The 20553-nt window shown below is 50.0% G+C and overlaps 1 protein-coding gene across 1 annotated transcript in view; it reads right to left on the bottom strand.

The window, feature by feature from the left end:
* Positions 1 to 1106: 1106 nt before the first annotated feature.
* The window catches only part of LOC146817165 (uncharacterized), a 78204-nt gene continuing 58757 nt past the window's right edge, over positions 1107 to 20553 (bottom strand). The window contains exons 2-3 of the mRNA XM_085609178.1: positions 11901 to 12171; positions 1107 to 2839 (exon numbers count right to left, since the gene is read on the bottom strand). Coding sequence (XP_085465304.1) covers positions 2535 to 2839; positions 11901 to 12171 — 576 coding nt within the window. The 3' untranslated portion in view covers positions 1107 to 2534. The remainder of the gene's footprint in view (positions 2840 to 11900; positions 12172 to 20553) is intronic.

The raw sequence follows: 20553 nt of genomic DNA, 5'->3' as shown, positions 1-20553 counted from the left end.
ATCATACAAGGACTGCCCTGGTGAATGACAGACATACTGCACAGTATGCGGTACCTGGCCATGATGTCAAAGCCCACGTAACCTTCAGAATACCTCCCACAGTCCCCGGACAATGCAGAAGCCAAGGAGAACCACAAGGCACACATGCTGACACCTGCAAACATTGCAGCCCTGAACCTGACAAGTGGGAGCAGTCACACACAGATACACATGTCTCAATCACTGAAAGGTATCACCTAGGGACAACTACATGATATTGCGAACTAGCAAGTGCCTTGGGGACCCTTGACTGTGTCCCATCTGTGCCTGACAACATCACCACAACTCAGAACTGAAAAATTCCAATGATGAAACACCAATTAACAGTAGTGTGTCATGCACCCCTGGTAGCCAATGGCAAAGTTGTGGGATACACACAATACTACTCAGCAAGCATAAACAACAGGAACATATCAAGGGAACACTGCCTGTGTATGAAAAGGGATGTGGACACACACACATGCTCACACAACACACACCATGGGCCCAGGCTATGTCACGGAACAAAACATCCGTGACATAGCCTGAGGGGACCCAACTCCTGTGGAAGCCCAGCTGTGCCAAACATAGTCACAGCACGTCTCACTCATGTCAGCAGAACACTTGGTCAGTCAGCCATCAGTTACCACACAATGAAGGCTCTGGTCACAACAGCCTGGGTACGTGAGTCTCCCCTAACTCATCTGCACATACTCAACACATATGTACAGCAAGTTGCACAGAGGACCCAGTTGCTCCTATACCAATGATGCCCACACCTGTAGGTCCAGTGGAGATTCGCCCAAAGTCAGGGAAATAGACAAATTGGACAATGGGAAGCACATCATATGTGCATGGGTGCAAGCCACAGATGTGACCATGCAAATGAAATGTTCACAGAGATGTCCACAAATTGTTGATCATGACACACCCAGTTAGCTGCAAAGGATGACATGGATACCAACCAGAATAGGATACATATCTCATGGACCACATGGAGTACCTCACATCAACACCTCAGTATTCAACATTGGAAATCAAGCATTACAGGTGCAAGGGTATGCTAAACATCATCAACCTAATGTACAGCTAAATCAAGTTCACAAGGATAAAGAAAAAAGCTTTATTCAGCATATGAAAATTTAAACGTCCGTTAAAACAAAAGGCCAATGGCCAGTCCATTATCAAATTACAAGGAGTGAACTTGAGTGACAACTGTCACATGTTGCTTGCCTGCACTGGTAAGGACAGGGGACATCACCTCGGAGGGGCATACATGGGGGTAGGCCAGGCACCGCATGGACAGGATCAGGGCGCAGCAGAAGGAGGCAGTGACGGGGAAGTGTATGCAGGAGAGTCACTTGCAACTGCAGTGGAGCTGACTGAAGTGGTGGGTGCAGTCACAACTGTGGGGCACAAGTCAGATGGGGTGGGTGCCGGCACAACTTCAGTGGGCAGGTCAGATGGAGTGGATTGGGTCCCCACTGCAGTGACCGAGTCAGACGGGGTGGTTGTGGACTCCACTGCAGTGCCTAAATCCATGTGAGCGGAATGGGGTGCAGATGAGGTCGGCAGGACAGAGGGGGGGGACACGGTCCCCACATCAGTGGCACTAACCGCCTGACCGGGTGTGGAGGAGCAAGTGGTAGGGGGGGAGGGCCGCAGCATTTTGGGGATGGTGTATCTGTGGGTGGGGGAACCCGGGGCAGGGTGTGGCAGGGGAACCTCTGGAGTGGTGGCCTGGGGGATGGAGGACGGAGACTTTGCCTTGGAGCTGCGTGGCGGTGGTGGGGTCTTGCTCTTCCGGCTCCGGGTGGACTTGCGGGTGGGGGCCTCATTCTGACTGCCCCTAGGGGAGGGTGTCTGGGTGTGAGGGGCACTCCCCTCTGTGTGTGGGGACTTCATCTTCCCCTTGTAATCTGGATCTGCTGGGTCGGTGGGGAAGAGGCCATGGTCATGGAGGAAGAGCTTCTGTGGAGATGGGGTTGCAGGTGAGGCAAGGGAAGCGGGCTGGGAGGGAGAGGTTTCGGAGGAATGCGGAGTGGTTGTGGATGAAAGTGTGTGTGCCTGCAAACCAGCCCCAGTGAGTGTGGTATCAGTCCCCTGCGCTTGCTTGTGTGCACATCTAGTCCTTGGTTTGGGTGTTTGTGTGCTGCCCGTGTCTGTTGCTTTGTGAGAATGTGCAGGTGTGTGTGTGCTTGGGACAGGTAGGCTGCTAGGAATCGTGGATGGTGCAGGGGTAGGAAGGGTGCTGGACTGTTGGAGGAGGGACACTGCTGCCGTCAGGGAGGAGGCCACGGACTGATTGGTCCTCTGTAGGGCAGACATGCCCGATGAAATGCCCTCCATGAACGACACCAGTTGCGTCAACAGAGTGGTGTGTGCATGGAGGACACTCAGCATCGATGTCTGCCCTACATGGATATGTCTAAGTAAGTCCACAGACTCCTCACTCAGGGCAGCAGGGGACACAGGGGCAGGGGGTGCGGTGCCTGGCACAAAGCAGACTTGCTCCCTTACACGGGAGCCTCCACGGACCTCTGGGATGGGAGCCAATGGGAGGGTGGTGATGGTGGTGGTGGGGGCGGGGACAGCCTCACTAGCTGGGGTTTGGTGGCTGCTGACACCCGCCTCCACAAGGGGGTCATCCTCAGAGCTGCTGTGGCCCTCAGCTGGGGGGATGGTGCTGACGACTCCTCGGTGTGGCTCCACTCGCCTTCCGTGCCACTGGGTCCCCCCGACTCCTCTCCTTCTGTCCCTGTCAGGCTCTGTGGCTCCTCCTGGTCCGTGGCACTGTCCCCTCCTGGGGCCGTGGATGTATCTGGATAGGAATAGGAAGAAAGAGAACAACATCAGTCATCTGCACTGACTGCACACACCGCAGTGAGTACATCACATCACAGGGCAAGCCCTGGCATCATCAGCTGAACACTGCTCAAAGTGCCAACACTGTTTAGAATAAGCCAATTGTCATTCTCAACATCAACCATGGCACACATAACCCTCCTTGACTTGCGGGGGGCGGAGCTTGCCGGGGACTATGGCGGACGCGTGAGCGTCGAGCTCCCCGTACTATCCCTCAAACTATCCTTCCATTTATCCTCTACAGCAGAGCAGACGAGCGCACTGGCGGGGGGATTCCCTCCCATATCTGGCTGCCCCACCTGAGACCTTCGGCGGTGACCGGCGGAGCCTGGAGGGACGAGTACCGCGATCGGCGTTTTCGCCTGGCGGACTGGGCCGCCATCCTCGGGCTGTCCTGCGGTCTTCCCCGGCGTGCTTCGCTCGGAGTGCTGCGGACGGCGAGAGGGCGGGCACGGCCGGCCGCGACCATCATCCTAGTGCGGAGAGGCGACGGAGCTGAGGTGCTGACGGCGGTCCGGGGCGCACAGGCCCCCCCGCGCCGCTGAGCGCATCAGTGGATCCTGACTGGCAGAGAACTATACAAGAGGGGGATCTTACCCGGTGGCCCCCTCAGCGCCAGGGTGACTGGCGGACCGTTTGTATAGGGCGGCGGAGGTCAGTGAACGAAGGCGATCCCCCCCAGACGCATCTGCGGCTCGGCGCTGGCCGTGCCCCCTTCCTTTGGGCCCTGCCGCGACCCCCTCCTGATCCCCGGGGGGGCATCTTGCCTGGAGAAGCTCTCTCACGATACCCCTGTTTTGGCGTGCGCCCGGTTCCTACCTTGTGGCTGCGCTGGGGGCGGCCCAGGCTACAGGCGGCAGAGCTGTGGTCCACGGTGGGGGCTCGGAAGATTGGAGCCATCGGCCATAGTTTCGACCTTGCTGCGAGTCTTGGAGTGACCTGCGGGCCATTTGCCTGGACTGGGACCCTGCGCAAGGGAGCCTCGCCGTTAGCTGTGACCGGCTATCGCCCTGGGGGTGCCTTCCTGGTGCCGGACGAAGGCGGACGGCGTGGAAGAGAGTGGCGCGTCCTGCTTGGACGGGGAGAGCCGCGCCTTGCGGCGGTGATTGTGGCCCTCCGGTGGTGGCAGCCTGTCTGGAACCCTGCAGACGGACTCGAGATAGGCGCTGAGAAGTGCACAGGGAACGGATCCGCGATTCGGAGCCGGGGGCCTGGCGGACTTGCAGACCCGATTACTTCGGAGAGCCCAGCTGATCGAACCTCGGTGGGGAGTGGCGGTGTGCCCCTCGGCTTGCCTCGCTGGGGTTGCTTGCCGCGTGGTCTCCCGGATTGAACTTGAAGCCTAGTTCGGAGCGGTGGGACTGTCGGGGACGCTGACCCTCAGACTCACCATGGGCAAAGGAGACAAGACCCAGCCCAAACTATCCTTTGACCCCCGCAAGACGAAGGGGCCCGATGTCGTGGTGCCGGAGAAGCCACCCTGCAGTGCTGCCTCGGAGAGCACTATGTGTGCAGACATCAAAGAAATGTTAGCGACAATGGAAAAGGGTCTGCAGGGAAGCCTGACAGCGATAGGCACCAAGCTTGATGCGCTCTCCTATCGCATGGACCGCATGTCGGAGCGGGTGGACAAGAATGCGGAACGGCTGGACATCTCCGAGAAGAGAATAATGCAGGTGGAGGAGGCGCAGACGGAATGGGATTCGGACCGCAAACAATTCAGCAAGTTGCTGCAGGTAATCAAGGACAAGTCGGAGGAGGTCGAACATACGCATAACGGGCGTGGCTGAGTCGACGCACACCGGGCGGATGGAACCCTTTGTGGAAAAATTGCTGCATGCCCTGCTGGGAGAGGACGTGTTTTCCCCTATGTTCGTCGTCGAGAGAGCACATCGTTCGCTGGGCCCCCGCCCCAAGCCCGGAGCACCTGCGAGACCCATTATAGCAAAGCTGCTGAACTATAGAGACAGAGACACAGCCCTGCGGGTGGCAAGAGAAAAAGGGAAGCTGCACTTTGAAGGAATGGACATCTCTATTTACCCAGACTTCACGGCGAAGGTCCAAGAAGAACGGAGGCAGTTCGCACCCTACAAAAAACAACTACGCGACCTGGGCCTGGACTACGCTATGTTATACCCGGCGAAACTCAGGATCAACAGGAAGGGTCATTCGCACTTCTTCACGGACCCGAGGGAGCTGCAACGGTCCCTGAAGGAATGGTCGAAGGAACAGCGTAGCGGCCCGCGGGGCAGCATTGACACTAGCGCGGATGCCTCCAGGCTGGAGGAACATGATTAGATGACTTCTTGCAGCTCTCACTTGCGGGCTTCCCCTCGGCCTGGGCTTGTTGGCCTGGCTGGGGGGCACCCGCTACCCTGGCAGAGGCTTGACTCCTGGAGCTGTGTGGCGGCGGAGAAGGCGGCGGCCGCACCTGAGGACTTCGCAGTCACTGCTGGGTGAGGCCTTTCTGATATATGGAGGGCGGCCTAATATTATGGTCCAGGACTCGGGGGGTTTGGGGAGGGCGGTTTATCTGCACTAGCTGGCTGCCGGCAGGGCTACTCCCATAGACTTTATCACTGGGGGGTCCCCACTAGTCTGATTCCTCACATTTGCTATACCGGCCCGCCTCTGAGCCTATCGGATGTTGAACTGGATGTCTATACGGAGGCTCCCTTAGACTGGCAGGCCCGCCTCGCTAGATGGGGCTACTCGACCCTGGCGGAAGTGCTGGGAATCCCCCCCCTAGACCTATTGGAGGAGGGAAGACGACAGCTCGAGCTGTACTGATATTTGGGGGTAATGGAGCGGGGGCATGTCTACACTGTGGCCTGTTGAACGGTTGGGGTAATCGTTGCCCGGTGGCCTCTGCCCCAGTGCTGTTAGCTCACGTGGCCCCCTCGGGGGCCGGTCTGGGGAAGGTTCTATGTGTTTGTTGTGATGAGGGGAGGTGGGTAGGGATGGGGTCCTGTCTGGCCAGGTTGGGGGCGGTCGGCTGTGGGAGGAGGGGTGGGTGGTTAGGGGGTCGTTTTGGGGTTGGGGGTTGGGAAACGCACGATACGCTGAGTGACAAGTCTTCTGTCCTATCTTTGCATGTCCGCCTTATGCTGCCTGGTGGTGACTGGTGGGTGGTGCTCCCCGTCGGGCTCTTGGCCGCAGAGGGTATGGTATGTATCTGCAGGGATGTCTGCGCCCCGAGTGTTGATTGGTGACAACGGCGATACGGCCCTTAGAGCGCTGACATGGAATGTCAGAGGATTGAATGATTTCCGCAAACTGCGAAAAGTATTGAATTATCTCCACAGGCACCACGTTGACCTGGCGCTAATACAAGAGACCCACCTCCCACTTACTAGTAAACTGTTATCAGCGAAGGGACTGATGGGTAATAGTGTGGCGGCGGGCTTTACATCGCACTCCAGAGGGGTGGTCACATGAGTGAACCCACGGTCCTACTTGAAGCTAACAATGCTGACCGCCGACCCGGACGGGCGCTATTTAATCGCTCGGTGTGCCGGAAAAGGTCATGATCTAATTGTAGTCAATATCTATGGCCCCAATTATGATCCCCAGAGTTCTATGCCGCGCTGGCCTCACAATGCAGGCAATACGTGCACGCTGGCATGGTGTGGGGCGGTGACCTTAATTTCACATTCAACTCGAACTTGGACCGCTCCTCGGGGCAGGTGCGCCGCCCGGCGGCTGCCGCCTTGCACACGCAGGCGGAGCTGACTAGACTCGACATGGTAGATGTCTGGAGACACAGACACCCTGGGAGGGGGGGATATACACATTACTCTGCATACCACGACGTGCACACCAGAATTGACTATTGGCTGGCATCGCGATCACTCCTGGGGGTTATCAAGGGGTGCGAGGTTTTACCGCGTACTCTGTCGGACCACTCCCCCCTTCTTATGGTACTGGCTACGCCGGTCAAACGTATTCCGTCGTTCACGTGGCGGCTGCCGCCCTACTCACTGTTAGACGAGGTGTTCCGGGGGGAATTGGCGGATGACATCGACTCCTTCTTCGCGATTAACTCAGGGTCTGTTCAGAGTTTCCAAACGGTGTGGGACTCGTTTAAAGCCTACATTCGCGGTGTAGCTATGGCTAAGCACTCCGGTGTTCTTAAATCCATATGGCAGCGGCTGGGGACCCTGGAGACGCAGCTTGCGCAGTTAGAGGAGCGCCAGGGGATATCTGCGGACCCCGAGGTAACAGCTCAGATTCAGAAACTGGTCTCTGAATACAATAGCAAGGCGGACAGGGAGGTGCAACATATGGGCAAGTACGCTACGGCTCGTACCTACGGGGAGAGCGAGCGCCCGGGCTCCTTATTAGCAGGGATACTCCGCAATGCTAGGCGGCCCCTGGTCATTGACGAACTTGTTACAGCTTTGGGGGCAGTGATTACCGATGAGTCGGGGATTATAGACGAATTCAGGAACTACTACGCTGGACTTTATAAGTCTAAGTCCTCTCAAATGGAAGAGGAAATAGATGACTACCTCAGTTATATCAAAATTCCCTTTTTGTCTAACTCTCAGAGGGAATTTCTGGCGTTGCCCGTACAGAAGGATGAGACCCTGGAGGCTCTGGGGGGCATGAAAACGGGTACTGCCCCGGGAGCGGAGGGGCTGACGGTGGCCTTTTACAAGGCCTTCCAGGATAAGCTTCTCCCGCACCTTATGACTCTCTTTGATGATATCTGTCAGGAGGGTTGTATGCCTGACACGATGCGGGAGGCCCTGTTAGTTACCATTTTAAAACCCGGGAGGCCCTCGAACCTGTGTGGGTCCTACAGGCCGCTTTCCCTGATAAACGTAGACGCCAAGCTATACGCTAAGGTCCTGGATGCGCGCTTGGCGCTGCTGGTGCCGGAGCTGGTGGCCCCGGAACAGGCGGGCTTTATCCCGTCCAGGAACATTACATATAATATCCGCACAGTCCTTGGGGCCATGCAGCACGTGCGTCCGGAGTGTAAGGCGTTGGCGCTCTTCCTAGACATGGAGAAAGCGTTCGACTCCGTGGAATGGCCCTTTATGGTGAGGGTCTTGAGGAAACTCGGGTTGGGGGAGCCTTTCCTGCAGATGCTTGGTGCACTATATTTTCGACCTACTGCCAGGCTGCGTATAGGCGACCAAGTCACGGAAGCCTTTGCAGTCTCCAGGGGGACCAGGCAGGGCTGTCCCCTTTCCCCCCTCCTATATGCCCTGGTGGCGGAACCCTTAGCGTGCGCAATGAGAGAATACCACAGATTTGAGGGTATTAACTTTCCCTCCTATAGGATCTGTATTTCCACCTACGCAGACAATACGCTGCTATATGTCCGCGACCCGGAGGAGAATCTATCTTCTGTGTTGAGAGAGGTGGTCCGGTTTGGGGCCCTGTCGGGCCTCAAGGTGAATTGGAACAAGTCACTGGCATTCCAGCTGACTCCGGTTACTTTGCCGTTCCCTATGGAGTACCCTCTGCAGTGGACGACAGACTCAATCCGATATTTGGGGATCTGGCTCCACAAGGATCCGGGGGTTCTGCTCAGGGAAAACTACGGGGTGGCTTACTCCGGCCTTGTCGATGATGTTGAGGTGTGGAGTAGGCTCCCACTGTCGCTCATGGGCAGAATAGCCATCATGAAAATGGTGGTCCTGCCGAGATTTTTGTTCCTCTTCAACAACATCCCTATAGTGCTCTCTAGGGCATTCTTCGCGCAGTTGACTCAGACCCTTGTTCGGCTGGCCTGGGGTGGTAAACAGCCCAGAGTTCAGTGGCAGGTGTTGACGCTTCTTTATGAGATGGGAGGGCTTGGAGCCCCAGACCTGGAAAGGTATTACAGGGTAGCGCAGGCGGCCCACCTGCATACGTGGATACATGCCAACTCGGATGTACCTCACGTGATATTGGAGAGACTGCAGATCCGCTTCCTCTTCCGGCGACTGTCTTCCAGCCGGTGGATCGCAGCGTGGGAACGCTGGATTCGCTTAAAGCCACGAACCACGCGTGGCATGTGTTGCTGAGGGCGCAAGGCCGTGAACTATTGTATTCCCCGCTGATGCGGGTGGAGTGGGCGGTCTGGCTCCCCCCCCTGAGAGAGGCAGGAGTACTGCAGGCGTTAAGCGCTTTGGGCGTCGTTAGGATGGTGGATCTGTTTCTGGACGGGGTGGTCAAGACATGGGAGCAGATCGTCTCAGCCCGACCTGAGACTACTCTACTCCAGCGCTTTCAATTCCACAGGATATGTAGTGCGCTGTCGGCCCTGTTGGGACCGGGCATGGCAGAGCCCCCGGAAATCCCGGAACTTACCTATGTCATTAAAACGGAGGCACCGTCCAAACTGGTTACGACCCTCAAAAAAATCGGAGATCAGCACAGGGCGCACCAGTGCTCTGCAGCACGACGGCGCTGGCAGACTGACCTCCAAATGGATATTACAGATGAGATGTGGAAATACTGCTGCTCTAGTACCAAGAAGGTGTCCTTAAATGGTCGGCACAGACTGATACACTTTAAGTACCTACAGCGGGTCTATTATACCCCTGAGAGACTTCATAGGTATGGGCTTCGCCCGACAGCGGAGTGCGAGCGCTGCCATTTCCCAGTGGCGGACTTCATACATATGGCCTGGCACTGCCCGGGTATAGCTCGGTTTTGGACGGCGGTGTTTCGGGAACTGAGCCAGATACTGGAAACAGAAATACAACCCAACCCAGCGCTGGCGTTGCTGGGTTACTCCAGGCCTCTCCCGCTCGCACTGAGACGTCTGACAGACATGGCGCTGTTGATAGCTCGGCGGGTTGTGGCGGCATGCTGGATGAGAGGGCCACTTCCCACTAAGAAACGCTGGGCCAGGGACATGCTGTATTGCAGCACACAGGCGGAGACATATAGTGAATTGCTAGCCCCAAAAAGTCGCCCCAAGAACTTCTGGGGGCTGTATAGAACATACTCGGCTGCCGGGACCACCGAAACGGCTGGTCAGGAGGAGACGCAGAGCGATGAATCCACTGCTCACAGCGGGACGGAGGGAGGTGTGGTACTAGCCCAGGACCCTACGGACACATGATGGGGTGTGATGTTGGCGTAACAGCCGGGATGGACGCTTGTGTGTTGAGGGGATGGAGGGGGATCACTCGGATATGACTGGGGCGCTCTACGTGGGGTCAAGTGTGATGTGAACGAGGGCAGCAGGGTTGTAAACGATCTGAATGCGGGGGGGCGCAATAGCTGGTCACTGCTAGATGTCAGGCCTACGGATGTGTCTGCGTGTAGATGAAACAAAGGAGGAGACGGCGTGCGTGTGGTGGGTGGGGGTGGGGGGTGGGTGTTGTGACATGGTTACAAATTCTCAGGAACTAGACCGGACTTGTAGGCGATGGTGGATAATGGTAGGCATGCCAATTAAGCATGTCAGGCTGTAGAGTGGACTGGAGTCTAACGCAGCCACCATTTTTCAGAAGCAACCATGACTGGTCTATCATATGTGAAGTTTCTATTGTAAATGCCGCCGGTCCTCCGGGATGTCGGCTGAATGGCCGTGTAAGAGACAACTGAACTGCCCTGCTGGCCATTAGGGTTATCCCATTGCTATGTGATTTCACGGCGCTCTGACCTGTCCTTTTCCTATATGTCAATAAAGGTTTTTGAAAATTTAAAAAAAAAAAAAAACCCTCCTTGACTTGCACCCATATGTCTGTTGCATGTTGGATGCTAATACCCCAATGTCCGGACATGCACCACCCACACATCAGTTGGACATGCAAGTGAACATGTAGGAGTATGTCACTATACACACAGCACATCTCTTGCCACTGACTCAGTACAGGTGTCCGGATGAAGGGATGGGCAGAGACTCATTTCACATGCTTGTGATGCATGCCAGCAACACACACTATGATGTTCTCATGTCCTGATAGTCAATGCCACAATGGGGTGCATGGTGCACACTTGAACACAATGCAGGATCACTCATAGCAAGTTAAATGCCATGGCACCGGAATGCCTGGAAAGTCAGTCAATACTGTCTCCTGTCACAGGGGCAGGGCATCCAGACAACAACAGTATACACTGTGTCACAATCATAGCTCAGGGGTAAAGCTAATTCTGCAGATGACAAGTGCACTTGCCATCCCCTGCAAACAACATATCCAGGACCCAGAAGACCCCACATCATGCAAATCAGACATATGAGTCTCTGCAAACACAACTCCCCGTACATTAGCACATCACAGTCTGCCGTGCATGTAACCCAGCTGCCTGAAGTACACAGTTGCATACACCATTGTGCGCTGTCAGATGATCACACACCTATATGTCACACAGGTCTTGTCTCTCACAGTCACATCTCAGATGTCCTGCCGACCCTCCAAATCATGGACACCCCAGTTGTATGTAACAGGAAGCCACACCATAATGACACAGAGGCAGACACCTGAAGGCACATGTCACTAAGCACAACCTATAAATTGATACACAGGAGTGGGATTATAGAGTGTTTCTAAATGCCCTTGAGGAGGCATGACTGCCCAGGTCTACGTGAAACAGTGTTTGGCCCTGGACAGTAGTCAGGTGGCTAAGCAAGTGTGACACACTTGATATACATACTCCTGAGGCCCACAAATTGGAGTCCCCTGCAGCATGGTTTTGTTTGAAATACCCCAGCCACATGTGGCGAGTCAGACCAGCAATTGGAACACATATCAAGGGCACACACAGATCACATGTCAGATCCCAGGCATTGGGTAAACAATTGAACCACCCACGAAACACTCAACAGAGTCACGGGAACAGATGCTGTCCGGTAGCTGAAGCAGAGCTGACTGCAGGGACACAGTGCCCTAGTGACACAAGCAACAGACTGTAGGGGCCACACCTGTGGAACAGATGAGGCGGGTGCATCACACAATTGAGGGACCTGAGTATTGGACTACAAGACCTACGTAATGTGGAAGTGTGACCAGGCCAAAAGACTGCAATTAGCATGTCAGACATATTACACAGATTAGGCATGGACTTACCCCCTTCTTGCTGCTGTCTGGCCTTCAGCTGCCCATCCAGGTCCGGGAAGACCACCGCCAGGATCCGTAGCATGTGGGGGGTCAGGGTCCGTTGTCCGCCCCTCATGCGTGGAGATGACAGCTTCAGCTGGACTCTAGCGATCCTCTGGGTCCAGCCCCGAAGGTCCTGCCACCTCTTCTGGCAGTTGCGGATCCGGCGCTTGTAGACCCCCACCGAACGAACTGCCCGGGCGATGGTCAGCCATATCTCCTGCTTCTGGTGGGCATCAACCTGTGAGGATGACAAGTCCATTAACACACATGCCCCATATTTGTGATGCACACATTTGGATATACATGTCATCATCACAAAGGAAAATGAGTCACACAGGTAGTGCAACCATGGGAAAGGACAAATAACTTGCATGTCTGACATGTTAACAATGCCTGGGAAGTTTAAGCTTGCACTAATGCACTTTAGCAGCAGAACACCTGTTCATTACATGTACCTACACACTTTGGGGGATGAAAGTAGTCAGTGAGAATGCTTGCCACTGGTGTACACACTGCTAGTACTGCTAGTCAGACAACATGCACAATTAGGAAGGCAGTGGACTGCACGCTCACTTGCTCCCCTGGTTTCCCATACAGCTTGCTGTACTGTGGAAGGAGCCCGTCCAGCAGGGCCTGGTTCTCCTCCTCAGTGAAGGCTGGGGCCCTCTCCAGAGTATGTGCCATAGCGGGAGCCAGAGGATGCAGAGACAGCAGCAGTGGTAGCAGGGATGTGGTCCAGGAGCATGTAGTGCAGGCAAGTAAGCTCCCTGGGGGCCAGCCAGCCTTATATCTGTGCTGCAGAGGCAGAATCTGTGCCATGTGTCCCAAGTGATAGGTCCAACACGGTTGCATTCTATGAATCTGGCCAATCCATGGAAATGTAAGACTCGTACACGCCTTCCGCATCGTTCAAATCTTCACCTTCATGAAACACTAGGAATTGCAACATTGTTGTAGGCATTCAACTGAATTTCCAGCGCACAACTCGTACAAGTTTTGAATCCGCATCCGTCTCCATGACAGTCCAGAGCCAATGGGTGCGCCCGGCTCGGTCAACTGACTGTACAACGCGTATTTTTGAAGATACACATACACCTGTCTCCATACGATTCACTGGCCAAGGCGTACGCCTGTCTTGGACCATGCCTGCCCGATGCGCATGCATGATAGTCACCCGCGTCGGGCCTCATTGCAGTCAATGGCAAAGCGTACGCACGGCTCGGTCATGAACCGCGCAATGCGTACGCATTGTCACCCGCATCGGACCTCTTTGCAGTCAATGGCAAAGCGTATGTACGGCTCGGTCATGAACCGTGCAATGCGCACGCATTGCACCCGCGTCGGACCACATTGCAGTCAATGGCAAAGCGTACGCACGGCTTGGTCATGAACCGTGCAATGCGTACGCATTGTCACCCACGTCGGACCTCATTGCAGTTGATGGAGTGGGTAGTACAAAATTTTGTATACCCCCCCCTATTCTGCATGTTTATACTAATTAGAATAATCAATTAATTTTAATAGTATTAATGTGTTTGCATGAAGTTTAATCAACATTACTAATGTATGAAAATACACGTGGGATTTGCATTTTGCATGGCTAAATAATTTGTAATTAACATATGTATGCATACTAACGCTAGAAAAATAGAATATCGCATGATATATGTTGCTTTGTGACGTTTTCGTAATGTTGCACCAGATGACATCAATGGGTGAATATAAACGCTTTAAATGTCGCTATACGCTAGATAATTACAGGCACATAGGGGAATTAGTGAGGGTTTAATATTTTACTAGTTATTTCTATGTATTAATTACTCTTTTGTGTTTGTTTCGCTTAAGTTGTCCTTTGGGCCTAAAACCAAGATGGCCGCCAAATTAACTCGACGCGATGGCCACCATTCCACAAGGTTTCGAACGAAGTGCGCATGTGTTGCAACATGTACCAGTGGCCTCGATATGACCCTACACTTGATGTACCCAAGCAAGGTCACGATGGGAAGCCCGCCAAATACGCTAACAAAGGACATTTACAAGAAACCGGAAAAATCCGAAACCATTACACAACCTCTTGAACTGTGTGAAACCTCACCGGACGATCCTAACCGACCAATGGGTGAAGCCCAAATTTTGTAAAATGTATCTTCTAGACCTCATTTTCATTATAAAATAACGGTAGAATAGAGAGGAAGAGTCGATGCTATGTGTGCTTTTTCTTTTGCTGATGGAGACGACGGTGACGCTGTGTTCCTGAATCTTTGACAGACTGAATTGCTGCCCATTTCTTTGATGAACTGAGGACTTCCTAAAATCTATGGGCACTGATAGATGCTTGCACAGCTTTAGCCCTTGTCCATTCATGGGACTGTAGCGTGCTGCATGAAGAACATTCGAATTCTGACTGATTGACGACAAAATTTGATGACTTAGAGGACGACCAATAGCCAGATTAGGTAAATATGGTGTTCTGTGATTTGCGTAATGACTAATAAATTCATTAGATGGAACTAAATTCTTGCATTAATTAGATAAACAAAATATTGATTAACAAGCAAATGTGTTTTGGTCGTTTATTGAGGGAGGTAAAGATCAAGATATTGAAGTGTTTTTAGCTGGCCTAGAATCACCTCATCAATCCAACTAAATGATCCATTGATCACGTGGGACGAGTATCTTGATGTTTAAGATTGAGATCTGTAGGAGGTATGGCTATTAGTGTATAAATGTGTAAATAAATTTCCTCTCTATAGGTTAGAAGGTATTTCTCTCATGTCTTGGAACATTCATCTCTCCTGTAAGTGCAGACCAGTGAGAAGTGAAGTGTGAATGTTGGTGTTATGGGCCCCATCAATGATTGTAAGAGTGAATGTGCTAATGTGATATTTGGTCTGTGACGGAGGGAGGATATTTGGTACGGGGTTTTTGTCCTGATTCCCGTTACCCCGGTTCCGCGCTGCATCAGTTTTTCTGGTGGCAAGATGATGGTTTTTATTGTTTTGATCTGGTGATTTTTGCCTGTAAATAGCTTATTGATTATCGGAAAGTATTGGTTTATGTATTAACACTATGTTGAGTCGCGTTGAGTTCTATGTTGTTGACACAGCTTCTGGGATGTAGGAAGTCGGAAGTTTGTTACGGATCCATAGTAGAGCAGAGGAAAGCGCTGCTCCTGGGAAAATCGGAATTGTTGTTGCCCTGTAGGTACACGGGGAAAACGTGTGATGATTGGAGTCACACAACGCATTGTCTGGGTTCGATTTGGTGACATCGTCGTGTGTTGCCATTAGAAATATCTCCTGTATGAAAGAAGTGTATGGTAGCGAAGGTCACCTGTGAAATTTTGGTCTTAGGTATCAGGAGTCCAGAAGGAGCTCTTATAACGCTTATCACTGGAAAGGTAATAGGTGTTCCCTAAGCTTGCTAGAAGGATAAAGTAGAGGGAAGTGCTACTTTATTAACGTATGTCATAATTCTGTAGTAGGGCAGACTGCTCTCTGCTCTCGGGAAAGACAGAATTCTGTGTGAATGAACTACATTTTCCATATGAAAGTGCGTGAATGAAATAGCATTCAGGTTAATTGTGAAACTCTGGTTTTATTTCTCAGGAGCATTGGGTCTCCAACTAGGTGTCTTAATTCTGGAGAAACGGTTAGCTGATGCTTGTTAGAAGGGTAAAGTAGAGGGATGTGCTACTTTATCAACGGAAGTAACGATTCCGTAGTAGGGCAGAGGTAAGCGCTACTCTCGGGAAAGACGGAATTCTTGTGAGTAAGGTCATTAACTATTCTTTGGTTAGCGAAGCGGACAATGGTGGCGTTTTTTATGTTGTTATTAACAGATTTTTAAGTCAGAAAAACGTAAAGAGAAATTACCGATAACATTTTGTAAAGGAGGGGTCAGCAGGAGCAGGAGCAGGAGCAGGAGCTGCGACAGTGAGAAAGAGCTGACGTCAGAAAAGCCGCGCTGGGATTGGCTAGTCAGTAAGAAGAGTAGACGCCCCTGAATGATGCATTAGTGCATGCTGCGCTAGGAGTGGAGAATTACAGGGTGACGTAGGCGTTGCTGATTGGTGTGTTGGTGTGAGACACGCTGGGATTGGAAAATTAAAGGGTGACGTCAACGTTCCAGATTGGTGCGTTAGTGTGAGTCACGCTACGATTGGCTAAAATAACAGAACAGTCGTAAGGAAAAGACTAGCGATACACGAAAAGACAAAATGATGTATTACGATCCACCTGAAAAAGAGAAAAAGTCCTTGTTTGGAAAAATCAAAAGGTGGTTTAAAAAGGACAAACCGATTGTGACTAGGGAAGGACAATTGCCTCCCCCACCAAAAACCCCCGCATCCTTTATGGTTGCAAAATACGGATATCATACTTGTATTTGGTTGGACAATTGGGTGAAATATATGAAAAATGACGGAGTCTTAGCATTTCCAGAGCATGATTCGTTTAATTTAGCGGTTTTGAGAAATTTGAGAGAAAAAATTATGAATTCAGAACCAAGGCCTAGGCCAACACAATTTGAAGCACTAACAGAATGGGAAAATGAGATGCATGACAGAGAAAGACAGAGGAGTGGCGGAAGGTATAAGTACATGTTTGGTAGATACGGGCATGACACTCATGATGAGAGAATGAGAAGGTGGCGGAATGCAAGTTTGACTGAAGGTTTATTTCCTGTGAGAACGGTTGAAGAAGTTGGAGGTAGAAAATGTACGGAAAAGAGACATAATCTAGAACCAAAGGGGTATGGAGTGAATGAATTGGAGGACGATGTCCTTGATGACATGTTTTATAAAAATCCACATCCGTATCAACCAGAATCTGAAATGTTGAAACCAAGTGCCCCGAAGAGAGAAACTTTGCGAATTGTTAAGACAGAACCAATACCTCAAGAATTAGGGAAAAATAATTCCATGAGAGAGATAGAGAGAAAATCAGACAATAAAATAAATGGTGAGAATTCGGCAGAATTGGCAAAAACAACTTTAGAATTAACTGAAAAGATAAGAGAATTGACCAAAAATTTAGAAGCTGTAACTGTTCCGGTGACTATAGGCCCTGTGATGCCTATTTTTGATAAACAGAAAGATAGTGAACATTGTTTAACAGTTCCTTATAACCGTAATAAACAGACTGAAAAGGCAAAGCAGAGCCCAAATGAAAATCCAGGGAGACAAACAACGAGTACAATCGAGCCAAATGTTTCAAATAACCCATTTTTAGGTTCGTAAAGAGCAGAAAGACGAACAATGTCAGTAGAATCAGGATTAGGGACTCAAAGGGACTTAGAACAAAATAATGTAGAGAAACCAATAGGCCCATCTTCAGAAGAATTGAGCGAATAGTTGAGAAGCTTACAGAGAAAAGACAAAGAATCCCAATCAATAGATGTGGCTAAACTACGAATGGTACTGGAAGAATTAATAGTAGGAACTATTCCCACAGAAAAGTTAAAAACCTACCAGGATGAGGAGTTACTGTTTTTGTGTAAAAGCATAACTTGGAGATCAAAAAATCTGCATGAAAGATTAGAAGAAGTAGCAAATGAAATGGGTATAGATATTGAAAAGGTAAAGTCCCTACAGCAACCATATCGAATAGATTTTACTGAAAAAGATATTGAAAATTTGAATACCACAGGACGAATAAGTCAGATTAACCCCTTCAGTGCCACGCCCTTTCCCCCTCCTGTGCCGAGCGTTACATTAGCGGGCGGGGTTCATGACGAGATAGTCTCGTCATGGGCACAGCGCAACCGTGCTCCATGACGAGACTATCTCGTCATGGGCATAGAAGAGGTTAAGGAAATAATTATCTTGCTGAGAAAATGGGGAGATGTGGATAAATGGAGGAGCAGATGGTATCGAAAACAAGATGATGCCTCAGATAAAACTTTTGCAGCTTTCCCTGTTAGAGAAAAGGAAAAGATAGTAACAGAATGCCCCATGATAGAAATTCCAGGAGGAGGATATGTACATGTTCCATGGACTAGACAAGATATTTTGTCATTTACACATGATTTCCCTCGACTACGCGAAAAGCCCGTCGAGTGGTATAGGCAAGTGGACAGATTTGTGAAATTATCTAAAGTATTATGGATTGATCTAAATAGTCTGTTTGACATAATAGTGCCAGCAGATTTATGGACAGAGTGCAAACTAATGATAAATTGGCCCACACAAGAATACCCTAGGGATCCAAAGACAGGAGCCCCAGACCCCGAGGTAATGAAGAAATACGAACAGGTTATTGCTTTTTGAAAAATAAAGTACCTTCCAAAGAAACTAATTGGGTAAAAATTGACAGAACTCATCCGGAAAGTAAGGAGTCGGTACATGCCTATTACGAAAGATTAATTTTGGCCTTTAAACAGTTTAGATGTGATGAAAATTTGAGTGAAAAGGATTTGAGTCATTTTGTATACAGATTTGTATATGGTTTACGTCCAGAAATTAGCGAAATGATTAAGCAACATACTGTAGATTGGCAAAATAAGAAAATAGATGAAGTATTGAGACATGCAAAATATTTCAGTGATGAGATTGAAGCCAAAGAGTGTAAATTAAAAGAGAAGGCTATGTAGGCACAAGTAAAAGTGGCAGAAAGACAGGCAGATCAGTTAGCGGAACACGCGAATAATACAGGCCCCAGAAAATTCACTCCTGGGAAAGGTAAGGGAAATTTTAACATAGAAGAAGCCAAAAAGAAAATCCCATGTCATAATTGCGGTAGAATAGGGTAATGGAAATCCAAGTGTAAATTTCCCCAAGTACTAATAATGAAAATGCATAATTGAATCCACAGGTGCAGAATGAGGTGAGTGGTCAACCACAGCGACAGCAGCAGGTTGTTACCCAACAGAATCAGGTGCCAAAACCGCCTTTTCCACAAAGCAAAAATTCACAGAAATACAGTAATACAGTAATGAGACAGGATTCTACAATGAAGAACAGGTAACTAAGCTGCCGCACGCTAGCGCTGTTTCACAGTATTGGCTACAACGCGATGAAAGCGATTCAGAAGAAGGTTATTGACCGTGCCGAAGGGAGGAAGAAGAGTGCGTACTTGGCGCAACTCTAGAAGTAGACCAGACAGGCCCATTTGTGGATGGGAAGATAAATAATGAAAATATTACTTTCCTAGTCGATACTGGTGCTACTCGATCAACTGTTAGATCAGCTGATGTTAAGAATCTTCCTCTTTCGGATGAAACAATCCAAGTAGTTGGTGTATCCAACAGGCAGATTAAAACTTATCTTACAGAACCAGTGAAAGTTAGCATAGGAAAATTCTCTGAAATGCACTGCTTTGTCGTGTGCGACACAAGTCCTGTAAATTTGTTAGGTAGGGATCTGCTGTGCAAAATGAATTGCACTATTTTCTGTACCCCTGATGGTATAGCATTTGAGACCCCTGATGAAGATGTGCTGTATAAGATGACTATGGCAAACAGGGAAACTAAGGTTACTGAAGCCTATGCTGTATTTAACCCTGATGAATTACCCAAAGAATTGAAACAGACTGTGAAGGCTGAAGTCTGGGATTTCACGGGAGAAGATGTGGGACTAATGAGAAATGTGGACCCAGTAAAAATAACGGTGAAGGAAGGAGTAATCTATCCAAATGTGCCTCAATATAAACTGACACCTGAAATAGTTGAAGGAGGTACTCCAATAATTGAAAAAATGATAAAACAAAGCATTTTGAGAGAAATAATGAGTAGTCCATGTAATATGGGACTGAAAAAGCCTAATGGAAAGTTCAGGATAGTGCAAGATTTGAGGAAGATAAACAAAATTGTTGTAGCATGTTGTCCCATTGTACAAAATCCATCTGTAATTTTGTATCAGATTCCCCATGATGCAGAATGGTATACTGTAATTGACTTATGCCATGCTTTCTTTTCCATTCCATTGCACCATGACAGCCAGCAAATTTTTGCGTTTCGTTTTGGCGAGCGTATTTTGGCTTGGTGCCGAATTCCACAGGGGTATACAGAAACCCCCTCAATCTTTAATCAGATATTGAAGAAATCCTTAGAAAGTCTAGAGATGCCCAAGAATTCAGTGTTAGCACAGAACATCGACGACCTTCTTGTGGCGCCGAAGACTCGGGAAGCCTGTGTAATGGACACTATAGCATTGCTGAATCATCTAGCAGATGGAGGACTTAAAGTGTCACCATCAAAATTAATTGCAATTTTGCAAAAAAGAAGTACATTATTTAGGCCATAATATCGAAAAAGGACTGAGAAAAATAACGATAGACAGAATCAGGATCATAAAAGGAATGAGACCCCCTATGACACAAAGAAAAGTGAGAATGTTTCTTGGAATGGTAGGATATTGTTCGATAGTGGATAAGCAATTTCTCCCTGATTGCAAAGCCCTTGGTACGCTTGACAAGAAGGGATGTGAGAGATCCCATTCATTTGAACAAAGAAGAACTGGTAGCATTTAAACGATTGAGAGATGGTTTGTGTGAAGCGCCAGCATTAGGAATGCCTGATTATGAGAAGGAGTGTGAGTTGTATTGCAGTGAGAGGAACGGATGTGCACTTTCTGTATTAATACAGAAGCACGGAAAACTGAGGAGACCAATTGCATATTTTT

The sequence above is a fragment of the Triturus cristatus genome, chromosome 6, assembly GCF_964204655.1.
Source record: "Triturus cristatus chromosome 6, aTriCri1.1, whole genome shotgun sequence".
In the NCBI taxonomy this organism is placed as follows: Eukaryota; Metazoa; Chordata; class Amphibia; order Caudata; family Salamandridae; genus Triturus; species Triturus cristatus.
The sequence above is the reverse complement of the archived record's forward strand: the minus strand, read 5'-3'. Positions and strand labels throughout refer to the sequence as shown.